Below are 12,933 nucleotides of genomic sequence, written 5' to 3' on the forward strand. Positions count from 1 at the left end.
CTATCCTCATTCTTTTATGGATCCTGTGACCACTGGAGTGACATTAATATAATCCTTAACTCAAGTTTTATACCATTTCTGCTCCCAAGTTCCTAATTCGCCAGCTGAACTGGATTATGGTATACAGAAATTCAATGACAACCACAGATTTTCTCTTATTTTTGTTAAAATTCTATCAAGGCCAAGGCATGACATTGGGCAATGAGGCCATATGAATTAGGGAGACAGATATTAGGGTTCCGTGCATATCAAAAGGTAGAGGAGAGCTTTGCCAGGAAGTGTTTAGAGAAGTGCAACACAGCCCTTACTTCTTACTAAAACATTTTACCACCATTGTCCTATCAGCAAAACTGTACCATATTACATATCTAGTATTTGATTTGAATTTTGCGTTTATTCTGCATAAAAATATAGCATGCCTGTTAATGCCTCTTTGGGGCTGCTAAAGTGGGTATTTTACGTGCTATATCTTTTCAATCAAAATGTAAAAGCAGCTTCTAGGGAATAACTTAACATTTTAAAGATTCATGGGACAAGTATTCACTTAAGGTTAAGTTTCACAAAATGTTTCTGCTTCTTCATTGCTATGTTAACAAAAGATCTTTGGATTTAAATAAATAAAACCACGTGGAATATAACCAAGTAGAAAAAAAAACGCAACATTACTACTGAATAGAATATTGAGGCCTAAATGAACTCCTTACTAATTTTGCCTGAACAGAAAAGAGCTTTCATCCTCAGACTCTACGTTATTTAAATAAGCTGAGGATTTGTAGTTGGGGAACATTATGTTGTCTCTCCACCAAAGATAATGATCCCATTTCAATTCTGCATTTCTGTTTTAATAAAAGAAGAAGGTGAGGGTACAAAACAGAAATGTTAATAGCTGGAGTTTCTCAACCCAGCTAAATTGCTAAGATTTTTAAAATAAAGACTCTAGAGGGCAGTGCAACAGTGGCTCAGTGGCAGAATTTTCACCTGCCATGCTGGAGACCTGGGTTCAATTCAAGGTGACTGCCCATGCGAAAAAAATAAAAATGAATCAAGACTTTAGAGTGCATCATGAGGTAGCGTTTATTGTATGAGACAGGGAGCAATACTGGAAATCAGGAAAACCTGTGGACATTACCAAGTATTTGCTAAATCTCTCCTCTGTGTTTACTATTGTGAAAATTTTACTAAAAAAACACACCAAGGCAACAGATGGTAAAAGTTCTGGTATGCTGGAAAACAAATTATGCAGAAGGCTGAACATCTACACAGTATTAAAGTTAACAAAAGTAAGTGGCGAAAGTCCTCTTTCCCTGAAGTCTAAAACCTTCTCAACCTTCCAACAGATGTAAAATCCTTGCTAAGGGTTAACTCAAATGTGGTATGGACCCAATACAAAAACAAAGCACTTATTTTCGGGATTTGATGTGAAATCTCTGCAGAACCTTTGATAACAATTCTGCCCTGGGCCAACTAAATACACTAAATACTATTCCACTGAAATATGTTCTAAAATATAGGATTCCAATTTGCATGAGAGGATGTTTCACTCCCAGAATTAGCATATATTCCAGTTTGTATGTATTCTAATTAATACATAGTACCCACTAACTTCAATCAGGAATTTGTGAACTTACTGTTAAAGATGATGTTTCAGAAGCTATAAAAAGATACATATATATGACTGGTGATTACAAAAGACAGAGGAGTAGGGGTCACAGGAGTCCAAGTTGGGCTGGTAAACTGAAAAATACCAGACTTCATTAGTAAAAGATTAGCCCAGTATTTAGAGGATCAACCCTCTTTAAAATGGTACAAATAAACTTTGACACTGCAAATAATTTCTTCAATAATTTTACAAATATTCTGGTATATCTTTAGGGTTAAGTGTAAGTTTCTCTTTACACAGATATATTCGCTAGGACTTTTCTTTAGAAATTAAGCACAGAATAAAGAACAGAATCAGTTGTTATTGCCATATTTCATATTTCTGAAGATATTTCTAGAAATATCTTCAAGAACAAGTAAGTTATTCTATTATTTCAATTTGTTAAAGTGGTTTTGAAAACAAACTGAAAAACTATATTGGGCATCTGAATAGGTAACTGCCTTATCTGTTAACAGAAATGAAAACAGATTAGAACAGTGTGATTACTTGTAGAATCTGACATTTATTAATGTTTAAAGATAAGTTGTAAAAACTTGCTTACTAAAGAGGAGGCATCAAGTTAGATAACTATCAACTATTTTTATTTGTGTCCATTAATATTTCCCAGTTGATCAAAGACCCTGTCTATTAAAAAGAGATAACATATTTACCACTCCAAATGAATCAATAAAAGGCTAGGTCATATTCTCACAATTTTTAGATACTGTACTGCTAACCAGGTATAATACCTCTTATAGATAAATTGAATTAAGGTCCAGAAAAGTAAAAGAATTTGTGCAACACAAATATATTTTCCATATTTTAACAACAAGAAAAATTGAAGATGCTATAATACCAATTAGTAGAACCAGAATAAAAATGCCAATCTCTGGTCTCAATTCATTGCTTTTCCAACAAGCTACCTAATGTTGAATCAGTGTTACAGATTTGAATTCATCTTAGCCAATTTCCAACCAAGTATACATTTACACCAAAGTTGCTATAAGCTGAAGAAATCGTACACAATCACAGGAGAAATGTAAGGAAACAAGAGCACTGTTTCTATCATAATACAGCGCATTCTCCTAGAAGTAGAACAAAAGCTATTATCAGGAGCCATACAGAAGAGGTTGTGGTCTTCTTGTTTCCCTAAATAAGCCAAAACAGGAACATTTTGGTATTCATGCTTTCATATTAAACACGTAAGAATGTCTTTGTACAAATATGTCTGAGATCAAAATTAACAGCTTTGAAACATGTTTTTCTAGCTTATTCATTTCCTATTCAACCATCATCCTAGGTGGGGGCAAAAAAAGAACATTTATAAGAATGTTAACAATATTTCAGTGGGCTGGGAGGATGAAATCTTTAATGCTTATTAATCAATATAGTTCTGTATCAAAAGATATTTGAAAAAGCAAAGTGCAACAGTATATACAGTAAGCTCCTATTTGTGTAAAATAAGGGAGCTATATACATTTCGATATGCACAAAAAATTACAAGGTCACATAAGACATTTCTAACAGTGTTTGTAATGAAAGAACAAGACAGTCTGGGGTGGGAAAGAAAGCTGCTTTTTACTATATACTCTTTGGTACTGTTTGAATGGTTTTTTACAATGTTCATTTAACACTTTCTCAAGTAAAAAAAGAGATCTTTGATACTGAAATTACAAAAATACTGATACTACTACTATTACAACAGGACATTCAGTCTGTTCTTTATACCTATACTCAAAGAATTAAGATTCACATAAATGATTAACAAAATTTTAAATATCCCAATTCTCTTAGATGAAAAGTTTACTAATTCTATATAGTAAAAACAAACAAAACGCTTTGTTTATTGTAGATAGAAGTATTCTAATCCTATGTGTCATTTCCATGGATAATGGAATTCAAGTGCAGATTTTGATGCTTAAATTAAAAAAAGCCTAAAAAGCATCTCCCAATTTAGTCTCCTATAAATAACCAGTAAAAATTTTAAGATCACAAGAAATTTTCTACCACACACATTAAGATTTCAGTGAATACCATTATTCTAATAGAATTAGAAATCATATCAAATAAACAAACACAAGGGAGAAGTACACTGCCTCTAAAAAAAATACATTAGAAAAGGTAATTCAGTTTTAATTTATTTTCATCACTTGTTCTTCATGATCCAGATATTTTAAAATGCAAAGAAAATTGTTTCCACGATATGTCAGGGACTGGCCCTAAAAAAATTTTTCAAACTGCAAATGACTTATACAAATGAAAATATCAAATGGAGATCCAGTTATCAAAATGAAAGCACTCAACATATTAAAAGTTCACAATTATTTGTATAGAGAACATAAAAAAGTCAGTTTGCTAACCAACTCTTGTGATTTTAAACTATTGTAGAGGTTTGAAGAAAATAGATTTATTAGTTAATTTTTAAGGAGATTAAAGAGCTTGAAACATGTATTAAAAAGAAATTTGTGCCTTTATTAGGATGGTGTTAGGCTTTAAATACACCAATTCTGATCATCAAATTATTGTTTTCCTTAATAAGAAATGACACTACAGAATTGCAATACTGGTCCAACAGTCTTGTCTTTACTTTCCTTTCAAAGCAAGAAACAGAATGCAAGTAATCAGAAAGCACTAGCAGGCATCAATTAATCCAAAATACTAGCTTCTTAGTTCCAAAAGCACTTGCAAAGAAAACCATGAAGAGGGTGGAGGGGATGGAAGCAATTCCTAATAACTGGAATCCCATGAGTGTGTATGTCAAGTCTCATGAGGCTACTTTTAGAATTTATCTGTTACTTGGTCACTTTTTTTCCTCAAATACTACAGTTTTTCTTTGACTTTTTCTTCAAAGTATAAAAAGTATGAAATATAAACAAGCTCTTGCACTGCACACTTAAAAGTGTACAATTCAAGCATTATAGAGCTATCTACATACCGATAAACCCCATCAAATCTTGGATAATTCAATAATATACAAAATATCAGGGCACAGAAAGAACTAAAACCCACTTTTTTTTGTTACACATAAGAGTCAGAGTCAAATATTCAATCTAAAGAAAAACACTTACTCATTTTAGCTTTCCTCTACATTCGCATGTTGATACACTTATTAAAATATTCCTGTATAATTATGTTTGGTCTTATTATTGTCAAATCAGGCTTAAAACTTCAAAACAGCCATCCAGACAAAACAGGCAATCAGAAAGATGATCTCTTCCCCACCTCCCTAGCCCCGATAACTAGAAGTCAATTTTACGACATGACTCCAAACACTGGGTTGTGACGACAAATGCTAGGTCCAATTTCTTCATAATCCTTTTTGGTATGGCATACTTGGTAGAACTCAGGCTGAAAATGAAAAAATATATTTTTATAATGGTCAAAAATCTACCACTTTTAATATGCTTTAAAATAAATGAGTTTTTAAAATTAAACCTAAAATTAACATAGTCCATCCAAGGGACCTACACAAAGCTGAGAAATTCAAGCAACTCTGACTTAAAATCCCTATCAGAAATGAACAGATACATTTAACTTGAGTTCTCCCATCCTCTGCAAACATCTGTCTCTTGCAGATTATGAAATTTTCAGGAATAGAAGGTTGATTCTCAAATGTCCAGGCTGTTCTGTCCTAGTTTTCCCACACTGTACACTGAACCAACAATCTAAAGCAGCAGCATTAACTAAAGATACAAAATAAACTACTCCGGGCAGGCCACGGTGGTGGCTCACTGGCCGAGTTCACACCTGCCATGCCAGAGGCCCAGGTTCAACTCCTGGTGCCTGACCACGTATCAAAAAAAAAAAAAACTACTCCCAGTCACGCTACCAAACCTTCTAGATGAGCCTGGTTTCCTCACTCAAGACCTGGTATAGACAGACTACTCTATGTCATGTTCCACGTCTCCTCATTTTTTTAAAGATAAAGTTACAAATTTAACTAGGTTATACAGCACCATTGAAGATGACTACAATTATTTATGAAAGAAAATTAACTTTCTTTTCCTATTTTTAATGGTTTTAAATCCAAGGTTTATGGTTGGTCAATAATTCAGATAAAAGCTCTTTCCTTCTAATACTGCACGCATTACCAGGATAAAACACAATATTTACCAGACTAATGATATCAGATCAGAACATCTTTTAAAGGGGTTTCAAGATGTTTTGATTTGGGAAGAGAAGAGTTACTTTATTCAGTTCAAAAGATAACAGCTCCTATGTAATTATACAGATAACTTTTCCCTTAATGCTTTAAATGCTTGCACAGAAAACAACAATAATCTTCTAAGTATGCACTAACCATGGAGTTAAAAGAATTTGCCCTATGGATAAATTTTAAGGCATAGTATAAAATACTCATTGTAAAGTATATGTCTAGTATGTTAAGGAAACTATGAATATTAAATACAAAGGATTTTACTTTTTAAAATACTATATACAGGGCACGCCACGGTGGCTCAGCAGGCGGAATTCTCGCCTGCCATGCCAGAGACCCAGGTTCAACTCCTGGTACCTGCCCATGTAAAAATAAAACAGAAAAAAAGGGCGGGCAACAGTGGCTCAGTAGCAGAGTTCTGGCCTGCTGTGCTGAAGACCTAGAAGTTGATTTCTGGAACTGCCCATGCAGAAAAAAATAACAATAAATGCTATGTACTGTGGGTAGGCTACAGTGGCTCAGCAGGCAGAATTCTCGCCTGCCATGCTGGAGACCCAGGTTGGATTCCCAGTGCCTGCCCATGCAAAAAAAAAAAAAAAAAAACTATGTACCTATGTAACCAATTTTAAAACTTACCCATGAAATGTTAAGATAAAACTTAAAGAAATTTGCCTTGCTTTTCAAAAAGTATTGATAAATTTTCCTATCTTTAAAAAAAAATTAATAAATTTGTAAAATAAGCTTCATTTCACTCACTGTGGAGGCCAGCATCGATCCCCCAAACCAGACTGCATATCGCTGCATGTGGTGTGTAATCACTTGTACGTCAATAGGCTTTGGCTAAAAAAGGACATAAGATCATTTCAACAATAAATCAAGTAACAAGTTTCATTTAACCTTAAGTGTGCTAAATAAAAATACTTATATTAAATTCAAAAGACATAAGTCAGAAACAATGGTGACTGGTTATCTATAGGTGAGGTGGGAACACTGTGGAGAGTTGGGGAATAGGTTTAGGATAAAATAGATGATAGGGAAATAACAGTGAGTATAAATTTTGTACAGTTCTGATTTTTAGAACCACGTGAATAATTCACATTCTCAAAAATAAATCTTTATAAGGAAGGATGTATGTGGCAAAAAATAATATATAAGAGAAACAAATTAAACTAATTATATTAAAAAAAAACACATAACCACACTGAAATGGGGAAAGGGACAAGTCCAAGTAACATGTAAACATAACAATATATATGCCCTCAGATAAAGTTAAAAACTAAGCACATATTGAAATGTACAGTTAGCAGGTCTAATTTTCACATTGGAATGGTATAACAATTCTGAAACTATATATATGTATTCTAGGACTGATACATTATGGGATAATGGCAGCCAGGTTTCTAAATGTCAGAGAAGGGAATTACAAATATGGACAGGTAAAAGGCTGGAATAAACCCTAAGGTATTCTGGAACAGTAGGCATCAGTATGAATTTGTAGTTTTTAATTTATATAGACAGAAAACTAGATAAAGATGTGCATACACACATTTCCTAGCTCCATCTGCTGAGAAGTTCTAGAAGTATTGACATCCCAGTAGCAAAGAGCACTCTTAGAATCCCAATTTCATTTCTTAATAGGATTCTCCTTTAAAAGGAAAAGGATACCTTAAAAAAATGGCTGCTCCATGGCTAGAGCACAAAAAGTATGAGACGAATATGGACTATTTTGCTGTGTCAGAAAGTAAGGAAGTACTCAAACAATGACAGGGCAGCATCAAAAAAGAGGTAAGAGCAACACTGATTGGGTCCCACTGGCAAAATGTGAGAAAATTTGAGAATCATAATTAATGATAATGGATTATAGCCCATAGAAGAATGCCAAAAACATATCACTGAATGAATGAATGAGGGATGTGATGGCTTGGAGTTACATATATCCCAAAAAAACATGTTCTTAACTTAATCCATTCATATGGATATGAAACCATCGTAAATAGAAAATAGAACTTTTAACGAGGTTACTTGAGTTAAAGTGTGACCCAGTTGAATCAGGATGGGTTCTAGTTCTACTACTAATGGCCTTATAAGGAAGTTCACAGAGAGTGAGAATGAATGCCAGTGGGAGCAACCAGAAGAGGCTGCCTATGTGATCAAAAAACTAAGAACAGAAGAGTTGGCCCTAGAATAAGAAAAGTCTTCTGGGAGAAAACATTGCCTTGAGGAGGCCTTGACTGTGGACATCTCCTATCCTTTAGCCAATAAATTCCTGCTTAAGCCAGTCCTCTGCATAGTATTTGCTTCAGCAGTCAGGAAACTAAACCAAGGGAAAAGGGAAAACTTTCCTTTACAGAAAAATGAGAAATGAAAAACAGAACAAATGACAGACTTTACAAAATACCATTTAGCAACTATCATGGTAACAACTATTTAGGCCAGAACCAACAATGGATACTAAAACAAATGGTTCAAACTCGAAGAGAAAAAGATAGTTACATAGTATGAAACTTGTAAGATTTTTATTAAAAATAAAGGAAAAAATATAACATCATAGGGAGAAACTTGGTAGATACAACTTTAACCAAGGGATCAAAGTTAACATATTGGACAAACAGTATTATGTGTCTACTGATAAGATGCTCTGAAAAGGATACAATATCACTTCTGTGGTTGTCTGCCAAAAATACAAAATCTGAATCTAATTATGAGGACACAGCAAACAACCACAAATTGAGGGCCATTCTACAAACTAAAAGGCCTGCCTGCACTCTTCAAAAATGTGAAGATCATGAAAGTCAAAAAAAGACTAAATAAACGATCCAGATTAAAGGAACATGCAACCTAATGAAACGTGATCCTGGATTAGATCTTGAAGCAGAAAAATAATAACTTTTTTCTTTTGCTATAAAGGACATTATTGTGAGACAATTGGTGAAATGTCAATCAGGTCAATAGCCAGATAACATGTTGTATTGTCTCAAGGTAAATTTTTATAACTTTGATCATTGTACTGTCTCTCTTATTAGGAAATAGACACTAAAGTACTTAGGGGGAATGGGGCATCATATTCCCAACTTACTCTCAAATAGTTCAGAAAAAATTATTTGTTTTTATGTGTATATATGTGTGTGTGTGTGTGTGTGTGTGTGTGTGTGTGTGTGTGTGTGTGTGTGTTTGCAAGAAAAGAATGACAAAGCAAATGTGATAAAATGTTAACATTTGGAAAACTGTAAGTAAATGGAACACAGGAATTCTTACTGCTAACTTTGTAACTTTTCTTTAGGTATGAAATTATTTCAAAATTAAAAGTTTTTTAAAACTCCAGAAAACACTTCAAAGGTTGAAGCAACAGAGTAAGTATTGACTCAAAAGTCCATTTAAAAGCTATAGGATCTCTTTGTGCCCTAGCTGGCCCCCTTCCTATCCCCTTACCAGGTTGGCAACTGAGTCTGCCTACGTTCATAATATGCCTGGCCCCGACCCTGGAAGGTGAAGAGTAAACTTTGTGCACATTCTAAGAGCATGTAAGTCTGGCCCAATTTGATTAACTGTCCCAAAATTTGCCCTGAATAAGGAAGGCAGCTCACTTACACTCTCCTATAGAATGTTCTGGAAAGCACTCAAGTCTTGGTGCCTGGGAAAAGTGTTTGCTGGCTGTAGGACATACAGTCCAATGCCCTGGACCATGAGAAAACTGTTTACTGGAAACATTCATATCCATGCAAGCAGGGGAATTCCTAAAACCACATGCACATGCCCAAGGCAAGAGGCATGCACAGAAAGGATCAGGTTGGCTTTCCAATTTCACCTGGAGCTATTCTCCAAATTCACTGTATGGATAAAACCTCACACAATTCAATCTGCAAAGTGTTTTATTTTTTCATCCCTCTTTTTTAAACCCCTGGCATTTGAGGAAAGCTCTATCTAAAATAATATGGATACAAGCTTAAGGAACAGATATCTCAGAGTCTAAGTTCCAGAGATAACACATATCAAGATGTTCAGGTTTCAATAAAAGATTACATAGCATTAAAGTAAAGAAGAAGTGTAGGTCCAAGCAAAGGAGATAGTTAAAACATTAGAAATTATCAATGAGAAGAATCAAACCTGGGACATTCCAGACAAAGACAAAAAATGGCCCTTAAAGGAAATGGCTAAAGGAAAACATGGACAAAAAACTAAAGAAAATAAGTGAAATAAAAGATGAACACACAGAAAATATCAAGAAAGAGATGGAAACTTGAAAAGTAACAAAACTTAGCCAAAGACCACAGTAACATTAAAAATTCCGTCAAGGGGTTTAACAGAAGATTAGAGGAACTGGTAGAAAAAAAAATTGGTGAACTTGAAGATAACATAATTGAAATCATCCATTCTGAGGAGCAGAAAGAGGAAAGAATGAATTCAAAAAAGTTAAGAGAATCTGAATTAGCTTGTGGGATACTTCAAGCATACCAATATAAACATTTGTGAAAGTTTCAGAAACAAAAGGGCAGAGATAATATTCAAAGAAAAATAGCTGAAAACTTCTCAGATTTAACAGAAGACATGAATATACACATTCATGATGCTCAACAATCTCCAGACAGGATGAACCCAAATGGACCCATACCATACCATACCATGTTATAATCAAACTGTTGAACACCAAAAATAGAGAGAATTGTTTAAACTGCAAACGCCACATAAAGGGAGCCTCAATAAGATTAAGTGCCTATTTCTTACTGGAAACCATGGAGGCAAGAAGGCAGAAGACATATATAAAATACTGAAAGCAAAAAACTGCCAATCAAGAATTCTGTATCCGGCAAAATGGTCTTTCAAAACTGAGGGAGGGACTAGGACACTTCCAGATAAACAAAAGGTGAGGGATTTTATCACCACTAGACCAGTCCTACATTAAAAATTCCCTCAAGGGGGTTAGCAGAAGATTGGAGGAACTGGTAGAAAAAAAGAATTGGTGAACCTGAAGATAAGATAATTGAAGTCATCCATTCTGAGGAGCAGAAAGAAAAAAGAATGAATTCAAAAAAGTGAAGAGAGCATGAATTAACTTGTGGGACACATCAAGAATATCAATATAAACATTTGTGGAAGTTTGATGGTTGAAAGGAAAAGATCTTACACAACTGACTGAAGTTACATGAAGAAATAAAAATTCTCCAGTAAAGATAACAGCATGGGTAAATATAAATGCCAGTTATTATTGCATTTTTTATTTCTAATGCCACCTTTTACTTCCTGTAGGATCTAAAAGGCAACTATGTAAAATGTAATGAGAAAAGTTTTAGACTCATAATGGTAAATATGTCATTTGTGACAAGAAATACCTAAAGATGGGGGGAGGAAGGGGTATAGGATCATAGTTTATGTATGCTATTGAAGTTAAGTTGGTATCAAAACTAAAAAGATTGCTATAGATTTAGGATGTTAAATTTAAGCCCCATAGCAGCTACAAAGAAAATAAAGAATGTGCAAACTCTTAGAGACAGCGTAGAGTACAGGTTACTAGACCTTAGGGGCAGGGACAATAGGGAGTTAATAACTGTGTAAGTATGAGTTTTCTGGTTAGGGCGTAGGAAAAGTTATAGTAATGGATGGCGGTGAGGGTAATGCAAGACTATAAACGTGACTAATCCCACCAAATGGCATGCTTGGGTAGGGGTGTAATGGGAAGAAATATGTTGTACATATATTTCTACAATGGATGGATGGAGAGAGGGAGGGCAAAAAAACTAAACAGATAATGAAAATTAAATGCAATATATGACACTAAATACAATCTAAGAATGGAGGAAAAAAGACCCAAAAGGACATTATGTTGACTTATGAAAAAACTGGAATATAGAATTTAAGCTATATATCAAAGTTAAATTTCCTGAACTTGATAACTGTACTTAAAGTGATTACATAAGCGGAATATCCATGTTCATAGGAAATGCACAAGGAAGTATTTTATGTTCATGAAGTACGATGTGTGCAACCTGCTCGCAAATGTTCAGAAAACTAACTAGATGGATAAATGGATTTCAACATATGGGGGACTGGGGATAAGTCAGAGTCCTCTGTATAGGGTTTGTATTATTTTTGCAACTGTTCTGTGAGTTTGAAATTATTTCAAAATTAAAAGCTTAAAAATTATATTGAAATAGAGAAGAAAATCAAATGTTAATACAGATAAAGAGATATGAAAATCTATAAAAATGATTATAAAGTAAAATAAAGGGAAGGAGGCAGAGGCACATAGTTTTACCTACATCACTGGATATGTTAGTATAATGCTGACTTTACTGGGAAAAAAAAATCCTCATTTCTCATTTTAAAACAGACAGAAAGCATAAGGACATGTTAAGCATTTTTACTTTATTGAAATATTATACCAACAAATACATAACATGTCTTTTCTTCATTTTCTGGATCTGTAATGAGTCATTATAAATGAAACAACTACTTAACATACCCATAATCACAGACTATTAAGGTAATCAATTCACTTTAAGTATTTTAGTAAAAACTGAAAAAAACTCATAATCAACGTGATTAGTATGATTCTCAGTACTAAAATACCAGTAACATGAATCTATAACATTAACTACTTTCCATTAGAATACCTGCTAAGTAGGAAAATAAGAACAAAAAGTGGCAGACCCTCCCATCCCACTATAATAATCAAGGTACCCTCATAATATTCCCACCAATAGCTGAGAAAACCAACCTTCAATCTCCCACCACTTAGTTCTTCACTTAATTTCAGCCTGCCATCTACGGTCCTTTTCAAATCTCTCTGCAAGCGACGCCCAAAGTCCCTGAACATGGTTGAACCTCCAGAGAGTACAATGTTCTACAGCAGTGGAGAAAAATAAATAATACGATCTTTATTTAAAAGGAAAGAAGTGAAATTTAAAGATATAACAAACAGTAATATAATTCTATTATACCTTTAAAGAGTTTTTTTTTACTTAATATTAAATAAAAGACAGAAAATAAGTTTTTTTTTTTTAAGTAGTATGACTTTGAATAACAACTTTGCTGTAAGTACTGACCTTGTAGAGAGGACGTCTGACATCAATAGGACAATTCTGAATTACCTCATCTACAACTTCTGAGATAGGTTGTGTGAAGTCTGGATTAGCAAACTGAA

At 34.0% G+C, this 12,933-nt stretch overlaps 1 protein-coding gene across 1 annotated transcript in view; it reads right to left on the minus strand.

The window, feature by feature from the left end:
- Window positions 1–1,056: 1,056 nt before the first annotated feature.
- The window catches only part of ACTR3 (actin related protein 3), a 100,282-nt gene continuing 88,405 nt past the window's right edge, over window positions 1,057–12,933 (minus strand). Inside the window, exons 10-13 of the mRNA XM_077153582.1 lie at window positions 12,836–12,928; window positions 12,508–12,633; window positions 6,552–6,635; window positions 1,057–4,987 (exon numbers count right to left, since the gene is read on the minus strand). Coding sequence (XP_077009697.1) covers window positions 4,892–4,987; window positions 6,552–6,635; window positions 12,508–12,633; window positions 12,836–12,928 — 399 coding nt within the window. The 3' untranslated portion in view covers window positions 1,057–4,891. The remainder of the gene's footprint in view (window positions 4,988–6,551; window positions 6,636–12,507; window positions 12,634–12,835; window positions 12,929–12,933) is intronic.

The sequence above is a fragment of the Tamandua tetradactyla genome, chromosome 3 (assembly GCF_023851605.1).
Source record: "Tamandua tetradactyla isolate mTamTet1 chromosome 3, mTamTet1.pri, whole genome shotgun sequence".
Taxonomy (NCBI): domain Eukaryota; kingdom Metazoa; phylum Chordata; class Mammalia; order Pilosa; family Myrmecophagidae; genus Tamandua; species Tamandua tetradactyla.